At 45.5% G+C, this 13778-nt stretch overlaps 1 protein-coding gene across 4 annotated transcripts in view; it reads right to left on the bottom strand.

The window, feature by feature from the left end:
* Nucleotides 1-12930, bottom strand: part of AJAP1 (adherens junctions associated protein 1) — a 114996-nt gene extending 102066 nt beyond the window's left edge. For 3 of the 4 annotated variants that reach the window (XM_048824851.2, XM_048824854.2, XM_048824853.2), the window contains exon 1: nt 12636-12930. In XM_048824851.2, coding sequence (XP_048680808.2) covers nt 12636-12664 — 29 coding nt within the window. In that variant the 5' untranslated portion in view covers nt 12665-12930. The remainder of the gene's footprint in view (nt 1-12635) is intronic. The other variant, XM_048824855.2, reaches the window with a different exon arrangement.
* Nucleotides 12931-13778: the final 848 nt, after the last annotated feature.

The following is a 13778-nucleotide window of genomic DNA, read 5'->3' as shown; positions in this document are numbered from 1 at the left end:
TTTTCGTTCTGTTGCAACAAAACTATCAAAATTAATTTTGGCAGAGAGTGTGTCACTTTGACTGGAACCCAGAATAAGTTTTGAATTTTTCACTTCATAGAACTTCACTGCTAAAGAGAAGTATAGAGCCTCTTATAAAGCAAGGAACAATAAGGCATATAAAGCATCTCCCCATTCATTCATGAGAAAACCTATTAAATGTCAACTGCTTGTAACAAAATGAGCTTATTCCTTTTGGAGATGCAGCGTTCTTCAAATCAAAAATTCCAACATGTGAAGTTCCAAGCAGAGAAAAAGTTTATTAAAAACACAGGAGATTTAGCACAGGGTACGTGACACACACGTGCTCTTCAGACATTCACAATGTGGCACCTCAACTGGTCAAGTGAAAGTGATTCCAAAGGGGCAAGGCAGATGTCTGATCACACTGCTGAAGAAGCAGGAAATAATTATTCATTCATTTCCTGTTTGCTTCCATGGCATTAATCACTGCAGTTTCATTGGGTACTGAAGTGGATGTTCTAATCCATGTCAATTTAGCATTAATTAACACTCCATCATTTAAAGCCTTGTTTGAGGAAGAGGGGGCGGTGACATCATAATACAAGGTCTTGTGTCATTTTAGGGAATTAATTATATGGGGGCAAACATTACACCTGGAAAAGGTGACATTGCTCACACCAGAACACATGGTGCACCAAGCCTTCTATAGCATGCAGGGTCAAGTCTAGGGGACTAAGTACAAAGCAAGGAGTTATGAGGTCTAGTCCAAGCTCTGCCACTTATCCTAAATAATAGACATTAAAATAGCAAAACATACAGGTCTGACTAGTTGCTCTTAACCTACCCAGACGCTTCCTGAATGGTGATCAACCAGTCTTTGTAACTCTTGAGCATCACAGTTTCTAATATAGTTACTCAGCTAACCTGCCATTCACATCCCTTATTTATAGAGCTATAAACCAATGCTTGAGAGTTTAGCAAAACATACATTTCTACAGCAGCAGTAGGTTTTAAGCAACACATTGCTATGACAAAGTGCCCTATAGATGGGAGTGAATGATTGCCAAGAGGTTGTGGTTAAATTCCATAAAACCGTGTTTTTATTTGAGTACCATAAAAAGACGAGGAAGTGGCTGCATTTAAATTCTGGGACACATGTCTTGGATTTTATCCCTTTAAAGCTTTATACATTCCACTTCTTATTCATGGCCTAAATCTGCCCAGTCTGGGAGCTGCGCCACTGACTTCAATGTGTAGGATCAAACCCTCAGTTCCCCTCATACGTAGTTTCTCAAACATACTCAGCCTTCCACTCTCTCACACACACACACCTGCACAACCCCCCTTCCCTCCTCTCTCGCTCAGTCCGTGCACTTCCTCTGTCACACACACAGCTACATCTGCACAAGCTCCCTTGTGCGCTCATTTCTGGCTCACTGGGGCACACTCACATACGTTCACTCGCTCCTTCAGCTCACAAACACAGGCTCACACACACCATGCCAGCACAAACCTTATTCCTTTGGCAAGAGACTCTTTACTACTGACAGACAGGACCAGATTGTGAGCTTTTTAAATCAGCTTTTACAGAGCCATTACTCAGGCAAAACTCCCTTGGAGTTCGATTGGGATTTCACTAGATTAAAGGCTGAGAAAAATTCCAGTGTTTGGCCCTGCTTCCCAGCTTTGACACATACATTACACTGACAGCATTTTGTATTGTGGGCAGTTAACAACATGCCCAGAAGTAAATTCAGTCCATACCCCTTGTCTGCCTGTGCACCACACTTCTCTTGCTGGATATGTACAGATCCTCATTCTTCATTACAGAAACACAGAAACATTTTGTGATACTCGCAGGCAAGGGCTCCGAACAAATGGCATTTATATCCTAAAGCAGCAAGCACAAAGTCACATGCTGTATCATGTGAAAAGAGCACTGTATTTATAATTGTTGGTGGTATTACTCATCAAAATTTATTACGTACCAGTAGCTATTATAAGAAAGAATACAATGCACTTGCCAATGCAATAACATTTCCATTAAATTACAGCTTGTGAGAAAGACCTTCAGAGCATGGGTTTTTTTTAAAAAAATCACACGTTATTTGACTTGAAATATAATTCCTCCCTTTATTTATAAATCACAATTCTTCAGAGATGGCATTTTTCAGATTAAAATTGAAAATGAACATTTCTACGAACAGTGTCAAATGCTTTATTCCCAGAGAGAGTCGGGGTGGGGTTTTTTTACTTAAGTTTAATGTCTTCATGATAACTAGCAAAGAGGGGGTGGGTGCTGCATTGCTTAGGGAGATCAGCAAACGAACACGGTAGCTTTTATCCTCTAACTTCAATTCAGTACAAGCCAGCAGCTATTGTCAATTATGAGAGAGGAAAGATGATCCAGGCATTAGGGGCATAATCTGGGACTTCAGAGACCAGAGTACAATTTCCTGCTGTTCTAATTTCTTGTGGGCCTTGAGCAAGTCATTTAGGCCCAGATCCTCAAAGATATTTAGGTGTCTAACCTCCACTGATTTGAATGGAAGTTAGGAGCCTAAATACCTTGGAGGATTAGGGCCTTGGTCTTTCTGTGCTCAGTTCCCCATCTGTAAAATGGGGATCATAGTACTACCCTGCTTCACAGTGGTGTTGTGAGAATAAATACATTAGGCTGCAAGGCACTCGAACACTGCAGCGATGGGAGCCAGCTAAATACCTGAGGTCAAAAGATGTTCAGGGGTCCACACAAAATGTCTGCTGGGTCCCATGCAGTGCAGCCGCAGCCGTGTCAGGCCCAGGATATTAGCGAGACAAGGTGGGACAGGCGGGGTGAGAGGGACAAGCTTTCTGTGCAGCTTGAAAGCGGGTCTCTCTCCCCAACAGAAGTTGGTCCAATAAAAGATATCCCCTCCCCCCGGGATTATATAATAATTATACAATTATTATAATTATATAAATTATAAAAGATATCCCCTCCCCAACAGCACCAAAACCAGAATCAAAGCTGGGAACCCAGCTGGCAGCGTGAGCCGAGGGCCAAGGGCAGAAAGGCTGTACAAACCGCGCTTCAGTCTGACCGCGACAAGGGTCTCTCCAGGCACCGTCAGAGGCACAGCACGGCAGGGTGCATAGTCTTGCCCGTGCCCTGGTGACTCCACACCTTCCACCAGCTCTAGAATTCACAAAACAACTTAAAATGAAAAAATAATGGAACTGCCATGGAAGGAGAGGGAGTATCAGGGGCCAGATTCTGCTCTGATACATCAGAGTAAATCCAGAAGAATCAATGGAGTAGCTCCAGTTTAAGCCCCTGTAGCTGAGAGAAGGATTTAGTACCTGGTGTATAGACCCCTCCAGCAGCTGGCCTGACAAGGGTTAACTCCCTGAACAGCAGATCTCACCCAGGTATTTGCTCTCTTCATTGATTGTCAGAGAGCCCAGCCTGGGTGGGGAGGGCGGAGCTGGACTCAGCTGAAGTGGAATATGCTATCTGCAGAGGTTATAAGAGAAGCAAGCTCAGAAGCATTTCTCTGTGGCTATATGCTGGGATGGGAGGGTGACCCTGTGCTGAGAAACAGTGTTGTCTTAATGCAACTGAATCCTGATCTCACAGGCTGACTCTTCCCCTTCTCACCACTTGAGCAGTTGCAGGCAATGATAAGATTTGAGGTATCACTCTGGCAGAGGCCATTATCTGTATGCTAGCTGGCTCTATTTCTTTTAAATGTCCCCACTGCCTGGGAACATGCTTATTTCAGGCACAATTGTGCATCCCTCTCCAGCAAGCCTGGTTGCTCTCACTCTTATTGTTGCTTGGCATCAGAAATGCTGCATCCCTGAGCACTGATAGAAGGAAATGTTAAGGAAATTAATCTCCAACTCATCCTAATTCCCCTGCATTTGGGGTTCTCCAGTGATGTCTTTATCCCACCTTTGGACATCAGGAGGCTGAAAGGGTTGGCTGGGCAAGGAACTTAAACTCCCTTTTGCCATATGCTGTCTGCTCCTTATTGTTATTCACACTGAAACTTTTAACTAGCATTTCCACTTCACCAAGTACCTAGCCTGAGCCAGCACCTGAGATCATTAAAATCCACAGGGAAATCCTAGGCAAATCAACCACTATCTACTGATCCATCCTGTTAGCTCTGAAATGATCTCCTTGGAAAGGGGCCTTCCAGATGAAATATTAGTCTTCAAAACCTTGAAGAAAAGATTTTTTCCATACTGCTTGGTTCAGGTGACTTTCCAGACCTTCAGGTGCCACTGCTCAGCTGAACGTTAATGTGTATGACACACTGCAACAACAGATCATGCTCTTTCCAGGTATCAACGTTTCTCTTTAAATAATCTTTGAAAAAGAAGAAAGGAAGAACTGAGGCTCTCCTGAAATTGCAGGATGTCTTTTATTTGGAGTATTAAGGGATGTTCCCAGGGTGATTTCTGGAGACCAGGTTCCCTGGAGTTAGAAGGGGGAACAGCCAGAACATTGAGGCAGGGTAGCCGATGTTGGTGCTGGACCCAGCTGATTGCTGCTGGGGGTGGAACGGGGAGGTTTAATTTAGGAGTAAAACTAAGGAGTTGAGGGGAAGATATAGGTCCATCTAGTCCTGTCTCTGACACTGGCCAGTACCGTATGCTTCAGAATAAGGGGCAAGAAACACTGCAGTAGGCAGATGTGGGATAATCTCCCCCTTGGAGGTCTCATACTAATCCCTAATAGCCATAGACTGGTGTAAATCCTGAAGCATGAGGTGCCAAGAGTCCATGGAAGGAGTCTGTATGGAAGGCCCCAAAGTTTTGCTAGCAGGCCTCAAGACTTTATGCTCCTTGGCCCCCTCCATCTTTACTCCTTGTTCGGTGCTCCACGGGAAGCTGATGAAGACCTCAAGCTCCTCATCAATATGAGCTGAGGGGGGAAAAAAATTCCTACTTTGTAGTTAGCAAGTTCAACCCTGTGAGCCCCTGTGCCCAAATACTATGGTGACTGGGCACCTTAGAAACACTTTGAGAGACAGATGAGATTAAATTAAACAACATGATTCTTCACTGCTCAATATTCAATCCTATTTTATACCCTGATATACCCACTGATACCTGTCTTCCATGTTTTCTTCATTCCCAGTAATGTGGAACCTGTTAGGCCAGAGAATCTCTGAGCCAAGGAATTCCAAAGAGTAATCACCTTCAGGAGAAAGAAACCCAAAAGAGACCTTTCTTTAAAGGGTACCATGCACCTTGGTCTTACATTGTGTGTGTTTCAGAAATGTTTGTATGCTCGCTTGTGTAACTGCAGCTAGCTCTGCTAATATAAATTGTGTTTTCTTCCATACCACTCATTTTCACTCGTTTACCTAGTAAACCTCATCAAAAAGGATCTGCTTCCTAATACTGTTGTGCACCTTAGAGAAACTGAGATGTTTATGTTGTTGGGTCAGAGCTGAACTGCAAAGGGTCTGCTTGAAAACAGTTCATTCCTAGAGGACCTGGAATACTAAAACCACAAAGCTCTTTCCCTGTATTATTTAATTAAAATACTTCCCAGGATTATCGAATACATGATGCAGGAAGAAGAATTTCTCTTATTTTCTAGTTAATGATCTATCTATCTATCTTAGGGTTTTACAGTGCCACCCATCACCATAGTGTCTGAGCACGTATCTCTTAACAGATATGTACTAACCAGCTTAAAGCCATTCCAAGACAATGGTTGGAGGCAGGTTTTAATGCAGAATTGACTCATACAGATGCTGAGACCAGAGAAGAAATTGATAAAAGCTGGAAAGTAGCAGAGATTCAATGCCAGGCCAAATATTCAATTCAGAAAGAATCTTCCTAAAACTAAAATTAATGTTGAAGGATGAAGGCGGGTAAATCTCCCACAGTTAAGTTCAGGCAACAGAGATTGAGTTTAAACCTCTCAGCAGTCCAAATTCCATCAACATCTTTCAGAGCGAAATTAAATTAAGTGCATCCCTATCATAAGAAATTATGTTGGTTGTAACCACCAAGCTCTATAGCAGAGGTCAAAATAAAATGAGTCACAAAGAAATATGCATTGCTGTTCTGACTCTTTCTTCAAAGGAACAGTTGGGTTCAGAGGTTTGTCTTATAGATATTTATAACTGTTAAACACTTGTTCTATTTCCAAGTGACTTTAGTGCAGTAGTCAGGTGCTCAGCACTTTCAGACAAATCAGGCCTCATTGGGCACCCAAAACCACTAGTCACTTTTGGAAATCTTGGCCATGATCTCTCTGTGCCTCACTGTCACCACCCATAAAATGGGAGATGTTAATCTCTGGGACTATTTAGTGTGCAGTATTGGATGTTTAGGCCAGGTCCCAGCTTTGGCAAGTCCAAAGGAAAAACAAGAAAAAGCCTTCCCCCTCCATTCCCTCCTCATTTTCACTAGGCTTCTCTGAGTGTCCCTTAGAGTGGTAGCATCCAAGAGGTGCTTGTCAAGCTGGGACTTGGGGATATTGAGGGGTCTGAATTCCACCAACTATCTTGGATTGTGGATCCATTCCCTGGGTTTGTCCTAGGCAATACGGTTTGTTCTGTGAAGGAGGAGGAGGTAGAAGGGATTCTTTCTACAGTATCCAAACAGGACTGGTCTTGAGTTACTGTATTTATCATCACTCCTAACTAATTACAGTAATGCTTTCCTCCATTCTGTATGGTATCTGCACACTAGAACTGTGTCTTCCATTCTTCCAGGCTTTGCATATTTAATTCCCTTAATCTTTCCTCCTAGTCAGTCTCCCCTTAGCTATATTTAAAGGTGTAAGCATATTTTCATAATTAATCTCAGACATGCCGAGAGCAGCCACATATACCCTATAAAGTTGCTGAGTGAGGCAGCTCGGCTCATGTCTCTCCACTGCTTGTATACACACATGAACGGCACTGGGTAACAATGAGGCCTCTTGGGCCAGACTTCAAACAGAAAAATTGAGATCAGGCATACATTCGGCTTTCAGAGCTAATCTTCACAGCAGTTTAGACGCCGCTTGCACATTACCCTTTGAAGAAAATTTAGCAATGACTTATTTTAAACATATGACTGTTATATAAGGCAAACTGAAGCAGTACTGTTCAAAACCCCAGAGCAGATGGGCAGCCAGTTGATCATTCTAACATTGCATTTATCCATACAACAATCCAAGGTATCCTTTTTATGGATACGGATGAGCTACGGTGCACTCTTCCAAAAGACGGCTTGGGAAAATCTAGGAATCAGTGGGTCACTGTGTAAACGAACGCTGGACTGGCAAGTAGCCTTTCTAGGGCCAGCAGAGGCATTTTAGGACAGCGCTCAGGCATGTCTCATGCAGAAATTATTGCTGCTCCATGGTTCGAGCATAGGAGAGATATGCAAGCTGGACCCCACCCTGGAGAACATGAGGTACAATCTCTACGAAGCTCCTTGGTGCGCTCAGCCCAGGGACCAGGCGCTCCAGAATAAAAGCCTCCAAAGCATCTGCAGGCTGAGGTGCTTGCTCAGTGACTCAGCCAGCTTCCAGCTCTCACTCTGTTGAATACACACAATAAAAGGCAATACTGTGATGATTCCAATATTATTACAACAATTATTCATACCACTGGGAAGAGGGGTGTTCATATCAGCACATCTCCCTTTTTCTCATCTGTGAAATTGCTGCCTGTTACAAGGGATGAACTGCTGCATAAAAGTGCAGTTTATTCAAGTATTATTGTCGCTGATAACTATCATAGTCGCTGACACTAGATGAATTTCTGTGGCAATCAATCCATCCAGCAACAGCTTGCTGGGACTTAGACACGGCACGGATTTACTAGACGTGAAAACCTCTTTAGTGGAAACCATTAACTCCCACTATTTGGTATTCACACTAGCACTGAGAATGCAAGGTTCACATCTTTGATGGCTGGCTGAATCTGTGTGAACTTGATGAGAGAGATGCACGTTAACTTTTTGTTTCAGCACTAACTATAAGGCCATTAAAGTTATCTCAATGCAAATATGCCAGGTTATATGCTTTTAGTGACTTGTTTTACATAACCAAAGGGAAACTGCAAGCAACATGTTTATTTATACTACCAATAGGTTTTGATCTGAAAATGCTGTAAAGACTATGCAATATTGTTTAAAATATCCAATTTCCACCTAAAGAAGGAATGTTCACAGCTACAGCTAAAAGAAAGAAGAGCTAATATGTGAAACTCCCAATTTTGTTGGGTTTATACATACATAGCTGCAGTCCAATTTACCGCAGGACAATCACATTTCTGGACATGGCACTAATAACTCCTGTCTCTGAGTGGGGTGGGGTGGGATGGATCAGGGTAGTTGCAGTGCTGGTCAGGATAACAACTATTAATGGAAGCTCTCAGTGGCTGGGGGGTAATTAGAAAATTGTTGAAAGAGATTGGGTCTCTTGAGGATCACTCTCTCTCTTTCTGCCCAGAAGAATTTTGGAAGTGGAAAGTTCCCATTTAAAGAAATGAAGAAGCTAGAACTGAAGATAAACTGGAGTTAAGAGTCTAGGAGTTAGTCTTGTTCCTACTTGCTTTAGGAGCACAACTGGTCTCCAAGCTGACAACTGCTGCTGCAGACCCTGCAGCTTTGCCCTTGGAGCAGGAGATATCAGTTTCATTGGGGGACCAGAGAAACATCCCTCTCAGCCATGAGGGCCTAGAGGGGGAGAAGGTGCTGGGGTGAACTGGGAGCTGGAAGGGTCTTTTGCTTTTTTTTTATGTTGCTTCCCTAGTGGCTCTTAAAGGAAAATGAGAAAAATTACAGGAGAAAGGTCAGAAATAAAGCCAGAATGTAATCAGAGTTGAAGCGGAAGCTGGCGAGAGAGGCTACAGCAGCAGAAAAGGTTAGGAGGAAAGTTACTTGTTATCTCTTCTTAAAAATGAAACAGAGGCAGAGAGAGCGAGCTGATAAGGCCAAGCAGGGACTACAGTTCCGAGGCGATGGAAATGTGTGTTGGACTCCAGAGGAATAACAAAGGAATCCCTAAAGTGATCAGGAGAGGGAAGTGATAGCCATGGCTTTCATGTTGATAGTTTAAAGCTGAAGCACTAAAGAGCAGAGTCTGCGATGTTTCCATGAGTATTGTCTTCTGCAAGTTCCAGCCTGACACCACAACCCTGTCTACCTCACTGTTGCCTTCACCTTCCAGTCAATTCAAGTTGGGGGAAGCAATGAAAAATATCTTTCATACTTGAGCTAGCAGTAATTCCATAGGGTCATTAGGGACACAATTTTCATACCACAGACACATTAAAGACCTCATCCTTGCTACTAAACAGCATCTCCCTCACTGATTGATTGTGACAGTCTGAAGATGCTTTAAGGGCTGGGATGTTACAATAGGTGCAGGGAGATTGACTGCATCCACTGCCCTCTTCCCACAAGTCCAAGGTGCATGATCCATTTATTGGGCACCTGGCTCTTGAATTCATCACGTGGCTGTCACCACCCCAGATATGGTGGGTGGCTGTGTATATACTAATCTCACAGTAAGAAGCTCAGGAAAAATAATATAAAGTATATAAAAATAAACAATAAAACCTCTCCATACTCCAGAGCTTAAGCGAGAGCTTGATTAAAAGTCAGTGGACAGTTCTCTCTTAGGGCCTGGTCCCAAACCCAGGGAAGTCAGTGGGAAAGTCCCCATTAGCATCAAAGGGCTTTGGATCAGGTGCTTAAGGTCTCTGCTATCCTAAACACAGCTCTCTCAAAATTCAGTCCACACTGCCTACTCTATTGGCCTCTCCAGGCTCAAGGCTCACCACCAACAACAAAAAAAAAAAAGCCCCCGTCCCTAATGAGACCAGGTCTGTGCTGCAGACACATGGCGACTTAGTGATGGAAAAGACCTCTTGTCTCATGTTGTCAATGCCCCTGCTAGGTTAGGATTGTTCGCTACTTTCATCTCAACCTGTCCATTTCAGCAGCCTCACTCTCCTCCTCCCCCCCCCCCCCCCCCGGGTTTTCAGTTGCAGAGTGACAGCTGCGTAGCACAATTTTATAAGTAGTTTGTACTGGTGCTATACAGCAAAGCAAACCATCATGCAAAGGGCAGCAAGCTGGAATGAGCAGAGAAGTCTGTCCAGCAGACACTTGGGCCCGCAGCTCCCTACAGCAAGAGACTGGAAGAGGCTATATGACTGTCCCACCAGGAAAATAAAAACATACACATTAATAACATTCTTCCAAACACCAGACACAGCTTATTTTTGTGACTTAAACTCTACCTTACCCATTCGACCAAAATCATAGTACAATCCTCTTTAATTTCACTTAGGTGTGTCTTGCTGTGAATCATAGAGCAACGTATTATTCTTCACTGGTCATTTTTTCTATGTTGCCACTTTAAATTTAACCCCACTAAAACACAATGAAAATAAAGAAAAATAATGATTCTTTTAATTATTCAAGCAGCAAGAATCATGCTTTTGATTCCTATATGCAGCATCATCGTAAGAACAAGACTTCAGCCAGATGACTTCACAGCAGTAATAAATGTGTTACATAACACTTAGATTCTGTTCCCCTTCAGTTGTACTTCTTGATTAATCTACAACTCGCACACATCTGTCTGTCTGTCTGTCTGTCTGTCTACCTACTTTCCTACCAGAAGTAATCGCATGATACCCTTCACTATACTGAAGAAACACCTGGAAGAATTGCGAGTTTTCTGATTACTGCTTCGGGAGGCAGAAGGCAAAGCAGAGGCAGAAGGCAGGAGGCAGAAGGCAAAGCACTGAGAAAATTAGACACTAAATTTGATAGGACATTGAATGAGCATTTCCATTTTGTCTGGAACAAAGACCAGCTAGGGTCTGTTTGAGTACTTCTCTGAAAGTAGACAAGCCGTCTCGAGTCACACTCAACTCAATACCCAATCTCAGCTTTAAAACTCTTTAAAAGGCCCATCATAGCTGCTCCCACCCCCCCCCCCCCTTTGTGAAAGCACAATCTGTGTGAAAAGGCCTTTATTAAGTACAGTTCAGTGAAACAGATTTGCTAAATGTTAACAAATATGCTCATTGGAATGTTCACTGCAACACTGCACCATAGGTCCTTCCATAGTGACAGGAAAACTCCTACATAATCCTACATCGGGTTGATACTATCTTGATGCAATAAACCAACTGATGTCTACTCTTACATAGAAACTTCCTGGAGTATTTTACAAGATTGGTATTTTACTTCTGCATTTTAAAGAGTGTACTATTAACCATACTCTCAGACTTATACATATATCAGTCTGAGAATAATGGTTAATGCACGCACGCACGCACACACACACGACCCCCAAAACAGATGATTGAGTCACATAGCTTTGCAATGAATCTCGATCATCATTCACTATGTTTGGAAAGATTTTAGCGGAGGTGGGAGTTTGCTCATAAAATCTGGTTCCTTTTCCTTTCTTTCTCAGTACAAAGTAAGAGTCTAGTGCATCCCAGTGGAGAGACATAAGAAAAACACATTTGCTTTCACAATTTCTCCCCATCACTCTACAGAGAGTATCAAAACGTTCAATCTCCAAGGAACACAGATACTTGCACACAGAAGTTAAGCCTTCGATACAGCTGGTACCACTTATCCTTAGCATGTCTGACGTTCCTCAGCACTTGTAATTTATATATGTGTGTGTAAATACTGCATACCTAGCTGCATAAATCCTTTTATCAGATTAATATCTGAATCCCAATGATTTATTTCAACCTATCACTTTAGAGGCAAGAGAAAGAATTGTTTTTTTCTTCCATTCTTAAAAGATGATGAACAGGGAGATACTTACATGCTAGAGTTATTTTATTATACAGCTCTATTCATCCACTGTTTCCTTCCAGTTAAACATCCAAATACATATATCAAACAAAGATCTCTGTGTATATGCTTCCATGTGTACATAGAGACTCTTGCATACACCTGTGTACAACCTATGCAGTATATGCAGGTGTGTATATATATATATATATACACGGCTATTTACAAACAGATAGTTACATAGACACACGCATTAACCAAGTGCAGTTTTTCAGTCAGCATCACTGCAGCCATCAGCATGTTGATAAAACCTCTATGCAATGTTTTTATATATCTATGTATATGCATACTTTTGTAAAGACATCCTCAATGTGCTTGGAGAAGGTATTTTCTTGGTGCGTGGACTGCGCCTATGTAGAACTATATAATTACATGGATGCACAGAGTGAAACAGTGATTCCACATAGCATTGCATGTTCATACCCAACCGCCCAATATAGGAATCTGGTCCTACCAAAGTCCCAAGGATTGGGCAAATCAGATCAACACTTGGGCTGAAAAGTAACTTACTGACCATGGTTGGCAGTGCCAGGTCTAATCTTTAACTAAACCGGTTTCTCCTCAAGGTATTGATTCACCAGAACTCTGCAAGAGAAACTGCCCAACAGACGTTAGCCTGGCGAAAACTACAGCGGAGGAAGCAAAAGGTCATTTCATCTTGTACAATCCATGCCAACTACGGGGGGGGGGGGGGAATGTCTAAACAAAACGTGATCCCAGGAACCCAGCTACACAAACTCGTGACGATCCAAAACCAAACCTGGGGGGGGGGGGGGTGCCCTCGCGCCTCTTACCTGCTTGCTAAAAGCTGTTTTATCCACATTGTCACGTTTCAAATATCTTAGGATCAGATCTTCCTCTCCCCAGCCATCTGTGCCGCCCCGCGGTTACACAACGGGCTCAAAAATCAGGCTGGCGTCCGGGGGGGGCTCCTTCCCGCGCCCGCTCTCCCCTGCTGCCGAGGCGGGCGACAGAGGGGCGCCCTCCACCTCAGCCCGCGCCCCGCTCAGCCGGCAGGACGCGTGGCGGGGGCCGGGAACCCCGACGTGCCCGCATCGACGCGGGGCGGGCGGAATCGCAGCGCCCCCGCCGGCCCCCGCCCCGGGGGGCGGGCCGCCCGCGGGCAGCAGAGCCCGGGCCGGAGCCCAGGGAGCCGGCCAGCCGGGAGAGGCGGGGGCAGCGCTCTCCTGCCCGCGGGCTCAGGTCGCTCTCCGAGGTGCTGGAGCCCCGCGCGTCCCCCGCCAGGCGCCAGCCAGCCCCATGCGCAGCCGAGCCGCGTCTCCGCCGCTGCCCGCCGGCCGACAGGCTCGCGCGCTGCCTAGCCCATGGGAGGCGGGCTCGCCGGGCGGGGCTCGCCGGGGAAGGCGGGGAGGGGCTCGGCCCGGCAGCCGGCGACGCCTCGCTGCGGCCCCGCGCGCTGCCCCGGCCGCTCTGCACCGCCCGCCTCCCGGGCAGCGGGTCCCAAGCCCGCGTGGGCCAGCCCCGGCTGACGTCACTCGCCCCCCCCCCCCGCCCGCCGGAGGATGCTGAACCCCGTTAGCGGCGCGACCCACCCCCACCCCCCTTCCCCTCCCGCCCCCACGGACACCCACCCGGCCTCGGGGGCGGGCCCAGCGCAGGCGGCGTCAGGGTCTGAGCCGCTCCGCCTCGGGGTCTGCCGGGGGGGCTTGCGCGGGGGGCGGGAGGGCTGGCGTGGGTCTGCCGTGGTTAGGAGAGGGGGATGCGTGGGGACTGCGGGGCTTCTGGGGGGTTGCAGTACTGGGGGTACGTAGGGGACAGCGGGGCATCTGGGGGGTTGCACTACCGGGGGTATGTAGGGGACAACGGGGCATCTGGGGGGTTGCACTACCGGGGGTACGTAGGGGACAACGGGGCATCTGGGGGGTTGCACTACCGGGGGTACGTAGGGGACAACGGGGCATCTGGGGGGTTGCACT

Source organism: Caretta caretta, chromosome 18 (genome assembly GCF_965140235.1).
Source record: "Caretta caretta isolate rCarCar2 chromosome 18, rCarCar1.hap1, whole genome shotgun sequence".
NCBI lineage: Eukaryota > Metazoa > Chordata > Testudines > Cheloniidae > Caretta > Caretta caretta.
The sequence above is the reverse complement of the archived record's forward strand: the minus strand, read 5'-3'. Positions and strand labels throughout refer to the sequence as shown.